Source organism: Kryptolebias marmoratus, linkage group LG22, assembly GCF_001649575.2.
Source record: "Kryptolebias marmoratus isolate JLee-2015 linkage group LG22, ASM164957v2, whole genome shotgun sequence".
NCBI classification, from domain to species: Eukaryota; Metazoa; Chordata; class Actinopteri; order Cyprinodontiformes; family Rivulidae; genus Kryptolebias; species Kryptolebias marmoratus.
Window position 1 is genome coordinate 17,153,062 of NC_051451.1, and position 21,120 is coordinate 17,174,181.

Below are 21,120 nucleotides of genomic sequence, written 5' to 3' on the forward strand. Positions count from 1 at the left end.
TGGTCAAAGTAAGTTTGATATTATTGTTTTCTTTTTTGATTGTTTGTTTTTTATTGGCACTGAAGAGTTCATGCAGGGATGGAAGAGCTTTTCTGATGGTCCACTCAGTAGGTGCTCTTTTCTGTAAGGCTTTTTATTGCTGTCTGCACACATGTGTTGCCAAACTTCACAAAGATACTTTGAGCTCTCAGTGGCCTCAGGATGAAAAGGTTTCATGATTCCTAGGGAGTCCTTAAATTGCCCCAGCAGGCCCATGTGTGTGTTTCTGTCTTTATTATCTGCTTTATATTTTCACCTGAGCTTGAATGTAAAAAGTTCAGGTCGTGACCTTAGATACCTGTTGCTACTGAACCTTTCTCTGGGTTTTACCAATCCACAGTGGGACGGTTGCTTGCAGACGTTTTATATTTATTTCAGGTCTTGCACCATAGCCCAGTTCATGCACTTTCTCACTGTCCCCTTTATCCACAAATAATTTGTTTTTTCCATTCTCTTCCTTTTCTGTTCTTTTGTATTCCTGGTCTTACACTTATTAAAGAGTGATTCCCACAAGCTTCACTGCTTCATGCGTCCAATGCATCACGCAGTTTCATCTTTAGCTTTTCTCCTTTTCTGTTTGAAATTCAATTCTCTCTAAATTAAAGGTAAGCTGGCACTTCAGGAAAGTGATAACTGAAAATGAAAATAATTCAGCAGAAATGACATGGTTTTAAGCTTGCCATTTTTTTTAATAAAGATTTCACATAGAAGCGTTCGCACGCACAAATCACCGTCAGTCAAAATAACAGCCTTCAGACAGTTGTTTAAATTGTTCCTCTCTAGCCAGGATATGACTCTTGAAGATGTAGCTGTCAGAGAAAATGTTTCTTTGGACATTTGAAGGGCCATTTATGTAACTGAGGGATAGAGAATCTTTTCAAAAGGAGCTCATACAATGCAATTAGACTACTAAATCTGTGTGAAACAGCCTCTTGAATGAAAAGATTGAGCAAAAGTGAATGTTCTGTGTCCTAGCATGATAATCCCACGGACCTTTTCGAGATAATTTCTTTACAGTAAAAGCAAACAACATGCGAGATTTTCTCAGTAAACATTATCTGTGTTTTCTTCTTCCTTCTCCTGCTATTTTTTAATAGGTATCCATTCCCAACAGTGTTTAGCACATGCAGCAAGAAGGACCTTGCAGCCAGTCTGGAGAAAGGCGTGGGCATGTGTTTGTACAACATGCCAGAGGTCAAGGTGCTCTATGGAGGACAGAAGTGTGGCAATGGCTATGTGGAGGAGGGAGAAGAGTGTGACTGCGGAGAGCCAGAGGTAAAATTAACCATCACCTTCTCCAGTCGAGTGCATCAGACGCCACCTCTGTGGTCAGCAATAAAGCAGATGTTTGCTGTGAACTGTTCCTGCAAAAAAAAAATACAAATAAAAAAATTTGTCTTTTTCACAAGACAGTACAAAAATTTTGTCCTTGAAAACTACAAAAAACAGTTATTTTTTCAACGTTCTAATTAAAACCATAACCTGTTCCCATAAGTTTATTTAATCTATTTAGATTTTTGGCAGTTCTTTTGAAGGTAAAAAACCCATTTTGTTAGCAATCACCCAGAACCACCGAAGGTCTCGATAGCTCACTTAAACCCCCTTTACTAAAGTGTATACATTTCCAGTCAAACTTTCTCTTGACATTGCCAGTGTCATCATGACTTAAAAGCACTCACACGTGCTGTGCCAAAAAACAAATCCAAAAAACGCAGCAAATCACTTGAGGCTGAGGTCTTCAAAGTAAGCTTTTTATTTAATTCACGTCTCACCTTCTCTTGACCGCCTGTCATGGTGATATCATATCTTTGGTGGAGGTCCATTAATCAAACTAATGTCCAACTGTGTGACAAAGCAAAACAAACTCTTGTGTAATGCAGTCAGTGCTGAAAGAGGCTTTCTTTGGCCCAACGATTCAAACAAATGGGCTCTGCTTCGTGCATCAGTTTACACACTTTGATTCTCTTCTTGTTTTTTTTCCTCCTGTGATTCTGAGTCACATGAGAAAAAGGTATCACTCAGATGGAACTGCACGTCATTGTCTAAAACCACAAAACAAATACATATCTCAGAATTTTCACCTGGACAATAGTAATGTTATCAAAAATGGAGGTGGATGGAGGACCTAAATGCAAATCTAAAGTTAGAGAAATGAGGAAGGAAAAAAAAACTTTATTACACAACAGAAGAAAACAAAAGTTACAGCGAAAGCAGGAAGGCCTGAAACATAAATACAAATTGTTTGTCTGAGCATCAGTCTAGACATGAGGTGACCATGAAGGAACAAAAGACAAAGAACATAAAAGAAAGACTAGGCACTGCATTCACTGAGTGCGGTGGTGACAAAGACAAGTAAAATACAAGAAAAAAAATCCAAAGAGCAAATTGAATAGCGAAGGAAAAAACAGAACTGTGGGGATGTTATTTTTCCTGTTGGTTCCTGGTTGCCACTGTTCTTTTTTTTTAATCACTATCCAGTTTGATTATTAAAGTTTAGGTTTTGCTCCCAAACCTGCCTCCTGTCTGCCTGTGTTTGGGTCCATCCATTACATGACCCAAGGTGGTTTTCACAAAATCGAGCAGAGAACCCACAAAACACAAGGTTTTGAAAATCAGGACAAAGACATAACCTGACAGAAAAACTGAAGGCACAACGGGACTGAAAATGGTTACAAATCCAAGATAAACAACAAAGCAGATGATAAATGTTCTTCATAGTTCATCAGAATATTTAAATGTCCAACCAGAATTTAAACCTCTAAATGTTCAGTATACATAGATGTACTGTATAAAACTAAGAAAGAATCAAATTATCCCATCTGAGAGGGTGGCTCTATGAAAAGTTGTGCTCTTTGAACAGTGATGACCTGAACAATCAATCAGCACGGAGAAGTTGGTGATGTCTGAGAAACATTTCTGTTTCTACCATAGATCATTTCGCTGTGCGAGAATAAATACATCGTTACACTTTGACATTTGCAGAAAACTGAAGTTTTAAATGAATTACCTCAGAGCAGTGTTTGCCTTGAAGTAACTGATGATGTTAGCAACAGTCTAATTTGCATTTACCACTTGTAGCTGCGGCGTTTCAGTAGATATAAAATGCTGATTAAATATGCATCTCAGCAATTGTAGACTAATTAGTTTCACACCATATTTTTCAAAAGCTGTGCGCTTTGGAGATCCAAATGTTGAGCTGTTCAACTGAAAGCAGGTTAAAATACAAATATAATCATAAAAGTTGAACAAGATTTTCTTAAATTGACAAGATTTGATCATTTCTCCCGAGAGTTGTCTCGCTCTGTTGGTCTTGTTTAACTACAAAGCTACATAGTCTCTCCCAGAAGTTAAGTGATGTTTATTTGACTTCCAAATTAAATTACACAGACTTAGCAATTTGGCTGAACTGAGGGTGTGGTTATCTAGGCAAGCAGAATTATGACACCACATCTTTCAGATTGAAGTGGGTGGTATTTTTGTGGAGCCATTGTGTTGACCTCCAGCAAACCAACAATGCAATATATATTTTTTATCTCTATCCCTGTCAATGTGTCCACCATGACCTCCATGATGTCACCCCACACAGCCTGTTAGATCTGACAGCCCATTTAAACTTGGAGATCAAAGCAGGCTTTTCTCTCCTCTTAAAACAATAGGCCCCAAAAAGGGCCAAGAGGTAAACTGCCAAACTCATAAAACAGCACAGAAAATTATCCAGCTGCCTCTATTTACAGCCCTCAACACATATTATTATTTTAAAGCTTCACACTCAAAGCAGCCATGTTTTTCTCTCTTAGAGAACAACAGGGCTGTTTGTGATGCTACTAGCATAAAACTGACGAGTTTTGTCATGCATTAAGAATGCCAGATGGATGCCTCACCTCGTTTCCCTCCAGTTATGTTTGGTGCAAAATCTTTTGCTCCTCAACCCAACTTTTTTTACGGGTTCATTGCACTTTTTTTCAGGGTCATTGCATCAACACACTCCTCTTTACAAGTTCTTACTCCTAGAGAAATGCTAAATCTAAAACACATGAACTCCAGCTTTTGCCTCCACTCGGAGGTCATCGGGTCAGGGTAGGAATCTCAGGGCAGGAAGTGGGCTCCTGTGACTTCGGAGCGCTTCATCTGACAGGGACCGGCTGGCAGGGAATCGTTGAAGCGGTGATCGGATTCACGTCATGTTAGTCGCTTTGTTTTCTTTCCTTCGTTCCAGGAATGCATGAACCCCTGCTGCAACGCCACCATGTGCACCCTAAAGGGAGATGCCGTGTGCGCCCATGGCCAGTGCTGTGAAGATTGCAAGGTAAGAATTTTCACGCAGGATTAGGTCTGTCTCGTTGTACCACCTCGCCCAAGTTTTTATTCACTGATATGATCTTGGCGGCTGGAAAAGTTCTGAAATTATATTTGCAGAGTAGGTGCATAACAGTTAATTAGCCTGAAGGTTATTAAGTGGCTCATAATCGTGTGCTGGTATGCACACAGTAAGTTAATATCAAGGCTTTGACTCATTTAAACTTTGTGTTTTTAGTTTAATAGGCAAGTTTCAAGTGAGGTGAAGGTCAGGTTGGATTGCAGAGATTTGCTTTCATTTAATTATTCGCTCATTTTAGCTTGCATGAAATAATGAAATACCACCTCTGACGTGGGTCCTCGCTTTACAAAGAGGAATGTATATTTAAGATGAAACTGGTTTTGTTTCTTCTTATTTTTGCAGCTTTTCATAAAAAAGTGTTCGGTCTTCATTGCAGTGTTCTAAATAATCTAGAGCTGCACAGAGAGAGCATTTTTCCTCGCTGTATGTAAATATAGCATTTTACTTCTAAAACTGACCTTACATTATTTAGATCTAATTCTTACATTTAAGAACCGCTGTAAAAAAATACACAGTACAGAAGTCAGTTTTAAAGGTTATGTGTAAGGAAAAATTAAGAAAATTCTAAAATCACAATTATTACCACAGCTGAAACTGGCTGGCACCCTGTGTCGAGAGTCCGGCAACTCGTGTGACCTGCCTGAGTTCTGCACCGGAGCCAGTCCTCACTGCCCAGCCAATGTTTACTTGCATGATGGACACGCCTGCCACAGCATTGAGGGCTACTGCTACAACGGTATCTGTCAGACTCACGAACAACAGTGCATCACCTTGTGGGGTCAAGGTAAAACAGTAGCTACAAAAGGAAATGTGTGTGTGTGTGTGTGCAATTTTTTTTTTTTTTTTTACTGTTTTGCAATAATCTCTTTCCCCATTTTGATGACTGTTTTTTTTTTTTTTTCTTGTTTTTGTTTGCAGGAGCCAAGCCTGCTCCTGGCATCTGTTTCGAGAGAGTCAATTCTGCAGGTGATCCTTACGGGAACTGTGGGAAGGACTCCAAAGGCTCATTTGCCAAATGTGATGCGAGGTACAACTCTGCTGCGCTGCTGCACCGATGCGGTGGAGCTGCAGATACACTGTCTCAGTGTGCAAAACACAGTGAATTAGCTTTAAGCAGCATCATTAGCAATCATCATTATGTTGTAGAATCCGACATGTGGTCTTCCAACAAAAGTTTTACATGGACGAAAAGCATAATCTGAGAAAGATAAAGGCAAATTACTCTCCAAAAAAATGGATCATTTCATGCAGTCTTGTAATCTAATTGTTCTAAGAATTTCCTCCCTCTGGGTGAATTCTGTAATCAAGCTCTTTGTTGAAAAATGTAATTGCTTTAATGACGGCAGTTCTCCTCAGCACTCATTCTTCTGTCTCTTCTGCTTGTCTATGACTGACACCCCACAGTTCTATCGGGTATTATTGAAATCTTGTTTATGTGCATGTGTGTGTGTGTGTGTGTTAAATTCAGGGATGCAAAGTGTGGTAAGATCCAGTGCCAGGGTGGAGCCAACCGGCCAGTGATCGGAACAAATGCTGTTTCCATTGAAACCAATATCCCACTGCAAGAAGGAGGACGTATTCTGTGCCGGGGGACACACGTCTACCTGGGTGATGACATGCCGGACCCTGGACTCGTTCTGGCTGGAACTAAGTGTGGAGAAAACATGGTGAGTGATCATTGCATGGGGAAAAAAAGGTGCATTTCGTTAAGACTCTTACTGAGGCATCACTCTTACTGGAGTGATACATCAGAAATGCACAGGCCTCTTATTAAATACTGACAGCTGTACTACTGTTCTGTTTCTTCAGGCACAGAGCAGGTTGAGCAGAGAGGAGAAAAAAAAAATCTAATGAAGTTAACTCATGAGTTCAGGGATTCATTTGTACTCTCCATGCGTAGGACTGAACAAGCCGGCTTAGAGCAACCAGTTATCTTATTAGGAGTGTCTCTCAACCTTTCTTCCTTTGTGCCATCAGCCTTGGGATAGAGCTCTTTCTCTCTTAATTGTCTCCACAGAAGAAGCTACACGACCCCATTCTTTCTCTGTGAGAACATTTGACATACAATTGTAGATGATTTTCTAGCCCCCTCCTCCCGGAGCTGTGAATTTAACTTGTGAAACTTCCATCTGGTTTAAAACTGGCAGAATGCTGAAGAGCCAGGTTGTGAAAAATGACTAATTTGTAAGGAAAGTTATTTAACTCTTGAGCTGACACATGTTATTAGCCCAACAGGAAACTGGAACACATTGTTACGCTCGTATTTAAAGTGTCAGGAAAGAAAATTGAACGATTTAACCATCTTAAAAGCATAATTTTAATAATTATAGTACCAAAATGAAAGGGTTTTATAGTTGTCATGATTTTTTTTCTTCTATTTCATTTCATTTCATTTCAAGGGACTCAGACTTGGTGCTAAACAGCTTTTGTACTTTCTTTGAGTTTTGCACAGAAAATGGTTATCAGTCTTGCCAGCTTGTTTCCTGGTTACAGTCTCCCAGGTCATGAGTTTGCGCCCCTCATTATCTAGAAATTTTAATGGCCTGAAGGTGGCCATTTGTTGCGGGCCTTTGTTCTTAGGAAGGTTTTGTATTTGCCATGCCAATCAGAGCATTACGTTGGCAGCAGACAGCCTGCAATGCAAGCGCAATTTGAGGAAAATGAGTGGTCAAAACTGCTCACCTAATGCAGGCCTTATTTTTGACCTAAAAGCACCTGATTTCATCTTTTGTTTTTTTGTTTTTTTACTTATTCTAGTTTGATGTTTTTGTTTGTTCTTAAACAGTCACAGCATTTATAACATTTTGTATCTTCCCCCAAATTTTAAATTACTCACTATATTAATTATCTTACTTTTTGACATTCTCAAATTCCCAACTCTGGGGCTCTTCTCCTAATTGTGCTCTTGTTACACTATGGTGCATCTGTCTGCGCTTCCAACAGACGTGCAGCGGAAGGTAGAGCGTTCCTTACTTTCTGTTCCCATTCTTCTTTAGTTCATCATCTTTGCCTTTGCAGTTCAGTGCATCTGAAAATGTTTAATGATGCTTCTCTCTTTATAGGTGTGTCTGAACCGGCAGTGCCAGAATGTCAGTGTCTTTGGCGTGCATGAATGCTCCGGGAAGTGCAATGGACGTGGGGTGAGTGCAAACTGCCTTTTAGTTCACTCTTTAGTGTTAAATTATGCACTGCGGAGTGTTACAAGCCTCTGAAGACTGACTATTTGTTCGTTCATTTACATTTTGGCCAAACGAACAATCAGGTCGCTCCCTCTTTGCACTGTAATTATAAAACCATCGAAGAGCAACAGATTATTTACAGTGCAGCTTGCTATATTTTTGTACAGTCAATCTATTTTGTTCATCTGAAGTCAAATCTCTCTAATTTAAATACATTTTTTAAGGTTTACTTAAATTATCCATCATTTTTCTCAACAATGCAGGAGCACGAAGGGGTAGAAATAATGGTAACACTGCTGCAGTATATGTATTTTTTTCTGAAATGATCACCTTTTTTTCACAACATCCCTTTTCAATAATTCAACAAAGGATGCTTTTATGTTTTATTTATGTTTGTTGTTTAGTTCTGTAATTGCAGTGTTCACCACAGACACTGTTGGCCCACAGCAAGCACTGATTTTCACTGTCAATTAGGGCAAGACGTCTATGCAACGTGAAATCAAAGCTCCCATCTTTGAGTCTTTTTTTTTTATTCCCTCATGTAATTCATTAAACTTCGCCTCAACATAAAAGCCTATCACTAAGCACTATTATGATAAGCAAAAATGATTTTAAAAATGACCTACCTTGATTTGCTAACAGCAAAAACTGCAGATTATCCATAAATATATCTGCAAAAGTATTTTTCAACTCATAAAGAAGTCAGATGCACCTGAGAGAATATTGTTTCTCCGCCTTTGCTTTTGTTAAAGGTACATAACATTTATCTAAGGGATTTTTTTTTATCAGTCAGGTTTAAAATAATTTTTGCTTTATTTTATTAACTTTTGATCAGCTATAGCAATTTTTTAAATAATTGTCTATGATACATAAGAAGCAAACTGAGCATCGAGCCTGACCATTATTTATGCCACAAATATGACATTCAGCTTTTTTTTATTTGTAGCACTATCCAGAGATATCCCTAGACTGCATAACTAGTTTATTGCATTTACTTATGAGAATTTGGTTAATTCAAAGTCACTATAATGTTTTTTTTTTAATAATCATTTCGAGAATGTGTGCTATTTTGCATAAAAGATAATACGAGCTACTTGTTGTCTTTGCTTCTTTAGGTGTTTGTGTTGCTTCTTATTGACATTTCCGATCCTATATAATTCCATCCAATAATAGCTCCCCCTGAACCCATTCAAAGTAATTTTTAACCTTGTCACCTATAGTGGAAAGAGTCCATGGCCTAAAGGTGGAGATGGTGCTCAAGTTATGTGTTAAGTGTAAATCCTCCACATCAGCACATCTCCCTACACGTTTGTCCTCCCTCCAGCCAACAGCTGAATTTCAATACCACACCGGGGAATCCGCCCAGATCACACTTTTGCCCTGGAAATTTTCAACATCGCCGGATGTACTTCTCCACATATGTTTTACCCATTATTCTAGACGTGCTCCTTACGAACAGGCAAACCTAATAAATCAGGGTAGCAGCTGATAAACTGCATGTTATCCCTGCTTACAGGTGTGCAACAACAAGAAAAACTGCCACTGCGAAGCACATTGGGCTCCTCCGCTCTGTGAGAAAGCAGGCTTCGGTGGGAGCATTGACAGCGGGCCAATGAGGCTAGCAGGTAGCTCAGGCATTTTTGATCTTTGCTCACCTAAACAGTACCTATTAAAGATTACCAGTATTAAACAGCTGCACCAGAGTCAGTTCTAGATGGATGGATGGTTCAAAGCACAACTCTACACATGCTAAGTGATAAATTACACTCAACTGCACTTTTTTATTATTATTATTATTATTATTATTATTATTATTATTATTATTAAGGAATGTTAAATGGTTTTCTGACCATGATGTAGCTGTAACAGTCTTATGTCCTGTCACTGTTCTGTGCTGTAGATGTGCGTGTGTGTGTATTAATGTGCGTGTTGTCGTATATGGCATCAGCCGACAGTGTGCTCATTACTGTGGCCATCCTGGTCACCCTGGTTAGCCTCCTGGTGGCCACCGTCATCCTCTTTCTGAAGAGGAAGACTCTGCTACGCCTCTTCGTCAGCAATAAGAAGAGCACTTTGGAGAAACTCAGGTAGCAATAACTTAAAAGAATAAAACACTAGAGTTAAAATGTTAAAAATGGAGGTTTATTTTTTTTGTTTTCACTCCTTTAGCTCCTGTTTGAAAGTGAGATTGTTTTGTTCTCAAATGTTAAAAGTTGATCTGAAACACTTCTTTGTGCAGTATACACAGCATCTTGTTTTCTAGAAGAAAAAAGTTTTTTACTTTCTATCCACTTTTAACTTGAATGCATCTTTTTGCTACATGTATGAAATTAGTTTGCTGTTTCTTGCTTTCTTTTAAGGATTAGGTTTTGGAAGGCATGTCTGCTTTTAATTTTTTGGATAAATTGAAAGCTTTCTTTTAAAGAATATTTCTAAAATCGAACAGATTTCATGTTGATTGTGCAGCTGAGAAAACGCACGGTTCCCCCTGAGTTTGTAAAGCCCAAAACCAATGGGAACATTAGAGTTTTTTGAACAGGTAGATAGAAACCTACTTTTAAAAGATCTATGAGGTCACTCCACAACCAAAGTATTTTTAGTTTAATTGGCTGCAAGTTTATTCAGTGTTTTATAAATACAGTACACTATCTGAGCAAAGACTAAAAAAAAAGGAAATATTAAACCTTAGAAAAAAAACAACAAAAAAAACTTGGATATTATTTTTGCACTCAGTTTCTACTAACAGATGTCTATTAGGATGAACAAACAATCTCTTTATTCAAGTGTTGGCAAGAAACGTTTCTGTGCCCGTTTGGTGTTTGTAAATGCAGACAACATACTTTTTTTAGTATATAAGTACGGTGAATGTGAAACTGAATTTTCACAAGAACAGAAAAAAATGTTTCTACTGTACTACAGTAAAACCCTCCTGGAACATGCCAGACTATATTAGTATTTAAGACTAAACATCTTTTAAGTTTCAGATCAAATCATCTTTAATCATATGTGTTTTGCTGCTAGATCTCTGGAGGCAAACAGGCCAACCAGCCCCATCAGGACCGAGTCCAGGTACAGACCCACTCCGCGACGCAAGCCTCCACCAAAACCCTCCACAGCCAATATTTATAAGGTCAGTTATTTTGCGCTGTTTTCGCGTGTGCTCGTTTTTCTCCACAGACCATTTGGTTTATTTGTAATAACTTTATGCTGTAGCTCTTCAATAACCTGCGGCCAAACCTCATCTCTGAGTCGTCATGCTTTCAGGCTTTTTGATAAAATAGGATCATGGCAAGCCGGGTAATTGATCCACCCTCGCTATATCTCACCGAAGCGGAAGTATTAATTACAGCGCCGTTGTTGACAGGACACGGCAGCACTGTAATTGAGAGTTTGTGCTTTTTTTTAAATGAGATGCGGGATGTCGTAATTTGAGCCTCTTTAATGTTTGTTTGTGATTTTTTGGTGATAGTTTCTTGTCTGAGAGGGGGGCACAGTTGATTGATTCAGCCAGTGGAGGAAAATAGGTTTTGATTTGTTTGCTGAAAATGATTGGCGTGGAAAAAGATTGCCTATTGTTGTGTCTGTGCGACAAAATAAAGGAGTGAATATTTATATGCATGAAAGTGTGCTGATCTAAAATGAGTTTGCACTTGCCTCCGTCTGCGACAGCTGTGTATAAAAGTCCCATCTAATGTCATAATTGAGTATAGAATTTTATCCACTTTATTTTATATACATAGTGTACCGACCACCAGAGTGACTTTGTGAAACAGTCTCTCTCTTCCTGTTATTGTGAGCACTGGAGCCAGTCGCAGATGTCTGAGTACATCTGCATCGCTTCATTGTGTACGTGTGTTGTCCAGCAGCCAAATCCTTTCTGGCCATTTTTTTGTTTTTTGTGTTATTGGTTAGTTCTGGAGTGAAGAAATAACAGTTGGTCTCAACACATGTTCACACTCTGGCTTTAACAAATTCAAAATGTTCTTTTTCAGTTTTATGTCTTACTCAACATTTTAACTCTGACATATCATATTTAGTGTCTTAGTTTATTTTAATTTAGTTTTATCTTATTTTAGATTAGCTCAGTTTATATTGTCTTAGGCTATCTTAGTTTATGTTTGGATAATTTACTTCAGCTTTGTTTAGTTTAGTTTAGCTTAGCATGCTGTATCTTGTCATAATTTACCTTATTGTATCCTGTTTTAGCTTTGATTAGATTAATTTAGGGTAACTTGGCTTAGTTTACATTATTTCATCTTAGTTTATTTTAGGATCTAGCTTATCTTAGCTAAATTTAATTAACTTTACATGTTTTATTTAAGTTTAGCTTACTTTGTCTTATCTTAGTTTAGTTTATTGTAGTTTTGCTTATTTTAACTTAGTGGATCTTAGCTTCGTTAGCTTTATTTTGTCTTAGTTTTAACTTAGATTTGCAACAAATGTTGTAGATTAAAGACCCAAGAGTGCAGGTAGCAGGTGACAAGCAGGTAGAATGCAAAAAGAATGTAGTTCAAATAAACAGAAGCAAAATCAGGAGATAGAAGATGATTATGATAATGATACTACTACTACAGCTACTACTACTACTACTACTACTACTACTACTACTACTACTAGAACTACAGCCACAACTACAACAAGCTATAAACAGTAGAGTTCCACATATAGAGCTGACAGAGAGTGAGGTTTAATCTCTGGAGAAAGGTTGATTAGTGAGTGAGTGCAGCTGGGATGATTGCAGATGAATAGCAGGTGTGTGACAGGAAGGTCAGATTATCTGAGGGGAACTAAGAGCTGGAACATGGAACAAAAGCAAATCAAACTGAACAGGTAACAATAACACAGATGACTAGGAATAGAAAACATTGGCAGAAAATCTATCCTAATTTATTTAAATCTTTTAAATGAAAGCTTCTGTGCTGTTTTTCTTTTATCCTTTTTTATCAAAAAAAGGCACAGCCAGTTTTAAATATCCCTTAATCTACAACATAGTGATAAATTCATGTCTGTAAATTACATCATTACAAAAGCATAAATAGTATAAATAAAAATCTGAGACAAGAAATCCAATGACAAACTAAAAATACCAGGAGATAAAACCTGATCCAAAGTATAACTGACTCATCTGCTGATTTATATGGAGAGCCATGAAAAAATGCTCATTGATTTGTTAACCGCTCCAAAGCATCTGCATCGTATTAAATTTATATTTATTTAAACTTGAGAAGAGGCTGGAGATCTCAATTATTGCTAGGAACAAAGCATAATCCAAACAGTTACCAGTAGTAGATTTGTCACCTTTTGTTTTAATGATATACTAAACCAAATTCAGAGTAATCACATTGTATAGAATGGAAGGTGAGAATGATGTGAGCAATAAGAGGAGCGATTTTGACATTAGGAAAAGCACAGGTGTGAAAACAATTTCCTGTCAAATCTACAATTCAGTCACAAGTTTCTGCCTGTGTGAATACCGGTTCTTTGCCACACAGTCACGTCTCAGGATTATTAATGCCGTTACTAATAAAAATGTCCTCTCCTTTTTCTTTTTCAGCCATCCCTCCTGAGCGCAGAGCCTCTTTTGCCTCCTCACAACTTCCACTCTCACAGCCTGCGCAGACTGCCCCTCTACCAGCCCCTGCACATCAGCCACCCCATGCCCATGTCTCTGAGCGTGGGCCAGCCCACCCTGCCCACCCTGCCCACCCTGCCTCCCCTGCCGGCCGAACGCCGGGTCCTTCCCACCCACACGTCCCTCTCACCACCCCTCGTGCCACCTTTCCTCAGTCTGCCTCGCAAGCAGTCGTCGTACGGAACGGACCAGGTTGGTTTGAAAAGGAAAAAAAAAAGAAAGTGTTAACAGGCTCTGCAGATCCTCTGCTGCATTTTTACAACTTGTTTGCTTCCAAGTGTGGAGCTTTTTCTTTACTATAAAGGATTTTGCAATAGCCTTATGTGGTAATTTATTTTCAATGACCTAATCCTAGAGCATCATGTATCTGTTGTAGTCCGATAAATTGAATTGTATTTGCAGCCATTGATTAAAAAAATACATATTTTAAGGTGATAATATAACTTGTCTGTACTTGGAATTTGCTTAAAATTGCCCTCACTAAACATTCAGGTGTTTCTTTTGATTAAAAATTCCATTATGGGTGAATTCTTGTTATTTAAAGAAACTAAAACTACATCATCCTCAGCAGATGAAACTTGCTTCAAAGTTAAGATTTTGTTTTTTCTAAAACAACCTCATCCATTTTGGGTTATAAATGAAGACCGGGAGTTCGATCATGCACACACACGACTACCAACAGGACCGAACATCATTGAAGTCTTTTCTTTTCTTTTTTTTTTGGCAGGTAACATGCACACGCTGGAAGATCATATTGTCTAACTAAAAAAAAAAAAACAGACCCTTTAAAACAATCTAGTGAAATTATTGTTTTCTTGAAGTGCAGTTTTCTCTAAACACAAAGTTTTAATATTGCCCAATGAACTTTTAAACTTTAAATGAAGCCAATGAAGCTCTTTTTGATGGATCATCCAGATGAGGCGACTTTCCAAGACTCGTGCTTTCATTTGACTGAAATTAACCAAAATCGGTGGATTGGAAGGTAGAAATCAATCTGAAAAGTTATGTGCTCTGTTCAAAGGGCTGGCAGGAACGTAAAATACTCAAATTATACCTAATGACCCAAGACCTGCCACCTGTGTAGCCATTTTTAAAGCCTGTAGCAAAAGTGTTGGCTTGCAAAGCCCACTGCAGTCGGATTTCTTGCCCGCATATCGACAGCCAAATTCAATCCGTCTCCCTCCCTGTGACCCAGCTCCTGAATAAGGTGCTGCTTTCTGCTGAGCCGGTGGTATAGGAACAGTGGAGATAGTAAATCCATCTGTCTGCTCAGGTGGTAGTGTGTGTCCAAATCCTGACCCATTCTTGTACCGGCGCAGCAAGGAGACTTGTGCAAGATGTCAGCGCTTTGTGAGCTTCAGCAGGGTTCACCGGGACTTTTAAAAAAAAAATAAGGAAGATATAAACTTTGTGACACGACTCTCTCTGTTGGAGAGGAAACAAAACACAGCTGCAGATGTGAAGGAAGGGCATTAGAGACCCCAAGGAAACCCAGTTCTATAATGTACCTTTGACATTATTTATCCAGATGGGTTTCTGCAGTCATAGGAATCAGCAAGAAAATGTACTTTTATGTTTGATAAGAATGTTGGAATGCATAAAAAATTGAAATAAAAACAGAAGGTTATTATTTACAAACCATTTAAGCATTATTATTAAGTAAAAATGATATCAAGGCATGTTCTTTAAAACAAATATTTGCTTTTTCTTTTTTGCATATTCTCCACTATATTTAATCATCTAAAAAAAAAACACTGTTAGCATTTAGGAACTGAGGAGACCAGCTGCTATAGTTTTTTTTATTATTATTAAATTAAATTAAATTGCTTTTCATTCCTTAATGAGCCATTATTATTCAGTAGGGGAAGGATTTCTACTGTGAGCAGAAAATGTTGAAAGGAACTCTTGAACGGTGGGAGTTTGTGCAGCCTGTTCTTTTGGCAGTGTTGTTGAAAAAAAGGACAAAGGATGCTGGAGAAACTCTGTTCTAAAAGCAAAGCCAGACACTTGCAATGTTTTCATAAGGAAAGTTATATAGTTTTGATAAATGGGATTTTTAGTAGTTTTTTTGACTTGTAACAATGGTTGCTGAGGGGAGGGGGAAAAAAGCTGCGCTGAAATTTGAACATTTCCCCTTTCTGTTTTAACATCTGGACCTTTAATAAATTACCTGAATACTTCATAGAACAATGAAACCCTGATGCCTGCTCATATTAGTCGGCCAGTTTTGCTGTGATGAAAGTGAACAGGAGGGTGGATTGCGACAGCATATATGGGTCAAAAACATAAGAGGGGATTGTGTTGGTATTTAACAGCAGGTCAGCAAGGACGTACGGGGCATCAATTCTTTAAGAGAGTGCATTACAGGCTTATTGTTATACTTGCCACAGGCTCCCCTGCTGTCTGTGTCGAAACGTCTTATTTTAAATGTCTTCAAACTCTCTGCACCCCACTGATACCAGGGCGTTTCCAGGGGAACAAAGTCCTTCTCACAGGGAAAGGAGAATTGCAAATGGGGGAGCAGAGAATATTCTAAAGCAGATGTGTTTGTTGTTATCATGTCTGGTTGGGAAAAATAATAATAATAAAAAAAATAATAACAGGCTCAGAGTGTTGAGTAAGAATAAAGCAAATAGGCTTTAACCATATTCAGGCGCAGTTTAAAAGAAGATTGGACCAAAAAGTGTGAAGTCATGCTCTTAAAAGAAGACATGTTTTATTAAGTAAATAAAAAGAAAAAAAAAAAAGGTTTTGGCCTAGATTACAGCCCTTTTTTCCATTCTTCTGGGTTTAAAAGGTGCTTGTAAAACACAGATCTAGAGAATGATGTAATTCTTCAATTTGAATAAGAATATTATATTCCTATGTGGTGTTTTCCACAGACAGCAAGACTAGTCCTGGATTGTCTACATCTCGTGTTCTGATTAAGCTTTTGGATTTTAAAGATTCCTTTTATAGTGATTTGGTTGTAGCTGTTTGTTCTTTGAGTTTATCTAACAGTGAAAATCACAGTGAACGGGACTCCATGTGTGGACAGTGTTTGCTTGAGTTAATATTCCAACAAATTTCTCAAATTGGATTACAGGAATCCCCCCCGCTGTTTATCTTTTATTCCCCCTGCATTCTCACTGTTGTGTGGATTTAGAGGACAAACAAGCTCGCTATGCCACTAATGGAGCTCGGGCTGATTAAAAATTCACAACTTTGGGAGGCTCTTTTCTTTGTAACCAAGTGAAAACAGCTTTTAGCTCTAATCTGCGAAACGTAGCCCATTTTCGGTTTGTAAAATGTATTTTTTCTCAATTATGGGGTTACTCCGCTTCCCCTTAGCTGGAGCCTAATATAAACATAATGTTTCATTTGCTGTCGTAACAAATCCTAGTTGTATTTATTCATAAAACAAGCAATGCAAAGGATTTCTTAAGAAGCTCAGGTGCCTTTATTTGTTCTTTTTGTTCTTTTGTAATGTCTAAGAGCCTGCCTTTGTTTAATGAAAATACCATTCATGGAAGAAATGCATATAGCTTAGCATGCAAAAGTTTTAAACAAAGTTCTAGTAAGATTTGTTCGCACTAAGAATGTGTTGGGGATGAGCCTCGGCTACGAGATCAGCAGATTTGAGTTCAGTACCTGGTTATAATCATCTTAAACTGAGTTGAATCCAAAAGTTAATTAGTTGTAGACAAACATCCAATGAGTGCTGTCTGAAAGTTTCATTAAAATCTGTCCTCTGGTTCAGAAGACATTTCGCTAACAGATAGACAAATTAACACATGATGCTCTGCTTTTCATGGTAGCAGCCAATAACCATGCAAGTTGAGCGGTTCATAAATGTGTAGATTTGTTTTATTTTATGGACATTTTAGGTTTGAAAATGTTACTTGGCTCAATAAAAAAAGAAGTTGGCTTTTCAGTAAGAGAAAAAAATAAGTGGTTTCATTCCCCACTTTGCTTTATTTTAAAGTTCAACAACACATTAACTTCCTTTATGTGGCCAAAGTGTGGGGGAGTTAAAGGTTTCTTGCCTGCAGGGATCTCCGCCCACTTGGCCACAAAAGCCCACCGATAAGGTCTGACTCACAGTCGGCTTTTCCAACACATCGCAGAGGTGCTGGGTGGGTTAGTCAGGGTCTGCGCCGACCAGTAAAGGTTTCTCACACAAAACTCTGCACATAAATGTTCTGATGGACCTTATACGATGCACAGAAATATTTTTTTCCATTTTAAACATGAACAAATCTTCTCTTAACTGCACCCAGGCAGCTGTATGTAGAAAATCTATTTTAAAAAATGTAGCTTTTAGGTCCTATCCCACAAAAAAAAAGAAAAAATCAAATATATAGCTATTTCTGGACTTTCCATCTCCTGAAAAAAAAATGAGAAAAGCATACATGTGGAAAAAGTAAGTCAGACATTATGTTGTTAGAATAAAAATAGATTTGTAAACTGTAAACTGCTGACATAAATTATGACTGATTTGGAGTCCCCGGGTATGAACAGCTGCTGTCATGGTTGATGTTGTTCATGTTTCAAACTCTGTTTTATATATATATATATATATATACTTTACACTTTACGTCTGTTTGTGTCTCTGCACCTGTGTGTCCTCAGCAACTTGTAGCACATGTTTATCACCCTCTCGCCTCCTCGTGTAGATTAGTAACACACGATGGCACCTCGTCCAGATAACCTTCTGCACTCACGCAGCACTGCCACGGAGGTGATGGAGGAGAGAAGGTGGCGGTTTTATCTCGTGTTTGCTGTCGCTATGCAGAGGAAACGCTGATAACACACTGCCCTCTAGTGAAATGGCTGTTTTTGGTCCAGATAGCTGAAACACAACTGATCCAAACAGAAAGGCACCACAAAGATGTAGTCACGTTTCTCGCAGTAGGATTACTTTCTGGTTTTAAAAGAAAAATCAGTAAAGATGTAGATGCTGAGTATATAGACTGAATTTTATTTCTCTTCCCAGGACTTTGAGAAGCCCAGTCCACCACAGAAACCGCTGCCTGCGGATCCGTTAGGACGGAGCTCTCAGCTGGGTCCCTGTGCCACAGCAGGAGGGGTCCACATTTCTGTGACTGGAGCCCTCGCTGTACCCATCCCCAAAGTGCCCAGGCCTCCACCCAGCATCCCTTTACCCAACAGGTGTGTGCAATCTGACAGAAATGACATTCAGGGATTTCATCATTTCAGCCATATGTGGGAAGTAGGGGTCTGATCTTTGTCGTACAAAAATATATATATAATTGTATGGGGGTTTTTTTGTTGTTTTTGTTGTTGTTTTTATTTATTTATTGTGCAGTTTTATGTACATAGGGTTAAAAAAATAAATGTGTGGTGGATTTATTATTATGATCCCTATCATGCAAACGTGACGTGCATTTGGTCTTTCCAAAGGCTTAGCGTGTCAAAGTATATCTGACCTAGAAACTCTGCCAATGTGATTTTTAGATGAACAAGACGGGTTTATATGTAGACACGTGACCAACATATTAAACTCTGGTCGTAGCGTGACCGAAGGGGGACATGTTGTTTTATTGCACTACATAACTGGAATTATTTTACTCCAGATTTTTAGACAAGCATTTCAAAATGTAGTTATTCCAAAAAAATTTCAGCTTCTCTGCCTTTTTGAAAATAGGGTTTTACCAAACAAAAAAAAAACGTAAGAAGGAACTCGGTTGTTTTGATCTGCAGGGTTGTCACGATTCCCTACATTTGTGTTTCTTTCAGACCTGTACCAGTGTTGCCCTACAGACCACCAAAGACTCAGGACTGCTGAGCTCTCGGCATCGGAGACGAAGCGGGACGGTCTAAAAACAACTTAACCACAAATGACAAAAACTCTCTTGTTTTGCACTAATTCCTGAGACTCTGTTGGACCTTTCACACAGCAAGAAGAGTCGCAGAGCTTTTAGTGAAAAGGGGACAAACATCACACCTTGGTGCTACGCCTCCTACAGGCGCTTTGTTGTCCTCGCTCAGGTACCTATGAACTATTTATCTGTTAATTTATTTACCTTGGCAGTTTGTGCACAGAGAGTGCTTACATGAAAGATGGAAACATTTTTCTAAAAGAAGGAAAAACTGTCATTTTCAACTTTTTTTTTTTTTTTTACATTCTTCAGTGATTTTTGTACTTTTTTTCTCAAATGAAAGGATTTTTTTAAATAATTGCTTGAGTTATGACAATGCAAAAAAAAAATGTTGGACTTGAACGAAGATAAAGGGAAATAGAGCACAAGTCAGGATTCAACTTGTAGCTCATTAGGCAGTTTTATTTAGTTTGTTAATGTCATTTATAGTATCTTCAGTTCAAAATTCTTTCATTTTTTTTGCCATGGTGCTTAAAAATAAAATTCAAATACAGTTTACAACTTAAAGCTGGACAGAGAAAGTGTTGCTTTATTATTTTTATGGGATTAATGTGACTGGCTGATTTTACAGACTCCCAGTGAGGCAACTTGATTCCTTATAAGTTCACTTTTTCGCACGCGTCAGACCAGCGCTGACGCACGCCTCGGGGCACGTGCTGAACGTGTTCTCCTGATGCGGGAGAGCGTCCAGAGTGTCAGTGGATTTGACAGACCGATTGTGTTCCAGAGCATTTCGTAGGCACCAAATAATTCCGTATTAACTCTGGTGTTTGTGTGTTTAACATCCACACTCACTTTGTCTCTGGGTGCGCGAGCCAAGCCAGATGACTTCAGCTCTGTCGGCTCTCCAAGCTCCACCTCAGCCGTGTCCAGCAAAATGTTTTCTTGTTTCTGTGTTGTCCGTTTTTTTTCTTCTTCTTCTTCTTCTTCTTTCTCATTCCCTTTTGGTTCTAAGTTTCTTCGCTGTTTATTTGTGCATTTAAAATGTTATTTGTTTGATTGAGAGCTCAGAGTTGTGTGGACCTTTTTTTTTCCATAATGCTGTAGTGTTTGCAAAAGCCCACAGCAGAATGACCAGAGTCAGTGACGCCCTGCATCTTGTTTGTGTGCAAAACTAAAGAATAAAAAATGTAACGGTGATTCTTTTCTTGTCCAGAAAGTGCTCAGATGTGCTAAACAGTCCAACTAATGGTTCTTCATCGGAAAATATTTGTTTAAACTCTGTGGATTATGTTAAATGTTTGAGCCATTTGTAAATCGTGTACAATGTTCACCATATTCTTAGTGTTTTGAGTCACTGTAAAGTGTAAATAGTGTGTCAGTTCTGTTATTTTATTTTTTCTTACAAGCACAGAAATGTAAGAACTTCTTTAAGTCTGTGTCCTATTTATACCGAGTGGTGAGAACAGGATTTTGATATCTTCAGCATACAATGTCACTTCTAAGCCAGACTTGAAATCAGAGCCAAATAAAAGTTTCTTTATGATGGTTTGGGGAAAAAAAAGGGTTTTAATTTCATTTTTATCTCAGAAATCCTGCTGCAACATTTGATTATTTTAAATTTTATTTATCTACAACATGTATTAGGCTCCATTTAAAAAAAGAGAAGAAAAAAAAATCAGTAAAATTACTTTATTATTTAATTTAGTCTATCTACACCTCAGCAAGCACTGCCACCTGTTGGACAACAAGGGTCATTACTATAACTAAAGCCCAAACTGACTTTTTGGTTCTTTTATTATTTATATAAAATGTTAACAGTTTAATTAATGGCAACAAAATATGTTTGGTTTTCAGAGGTGAGTAAAAATTTTGAAATTAAGGTTATTTAAAATCATCAAAAATTCCATGATAATCATAGAGGCCAAATATTTACTGAGCTTTATTTGCTTATTTATTATTATTATTTGCTACAAGCTTTATCAGTACTTTTGATATTTAAAAACCTTTTTATTTTACCCATTAGTCAGCAGCTCAAATTCTATTTAACCAACAAACAAATGTGCTTTA

At 38.1% G+C, this 21,120-nt stretch overlaps 1 protein-coding gene across 3 annotated transcripts in view; it reads left to right on the plus strand.

The window, feature by feature from the left end:
- adam12b (ADAM metallopeptidase domain 12b) overlaps nt 1–20,598 on the plus strand; it is an 80,840-nt gene extending 60,242 nt beyond the window's left edge. For 2 of the 3 annotated variants that reach the window (XM_017432654.3, XM_037973601.1), the window contains 12 exons: nt 1,137–1,314; nt 4,256–4,345; nt 5,006–5,201; nt 5,336–5,444; nt 5,886–6,084; nt 7,480–7,557; nt 9,113–9,221; nt 9,497–9,683; nt 10,618–10,726; nt 13,151–13,420; nt 18,204–18,379; nt 18,968–20,598. In XM_017432654.3, the coding sequence (XP_017288143.1) occupies nt 1,137–1,314; nt 4,256–4,345; nt 5,006–5,201; nt 5,336–5,444; nt 5,886–6,084; nt 7,480–7,557; nt 9,113–9,221; nt 9,497–9,683; nt 10,618–10,726; nt 13,151–13,420; nt 18,204–18,379; nt 18,968–19,016 (1,750 nt within the window). In that variant the 3' untranslated portion in view covers nt 19,017–20,598. The remainder of the gene's footprint in view (nt 1–1,136; nt 1,315–4,255; nt 4,346–5,005; nt 5,202–5,335; nt 5,445–5,885; nt 6,085–7,479; nt 7,558–9,112; nt 9,222–9,496; nt 9,684–10,617; nt 10,727–13,150; nt 13,421–18,203; nt 18,380–18,967) is intronic. The other variant, XM_017432661.3, reaches the window with a different exon arrangement.
- The last annotated feature ends 522 nt before the right edge of the window (nt 20,599–21,120 follow it).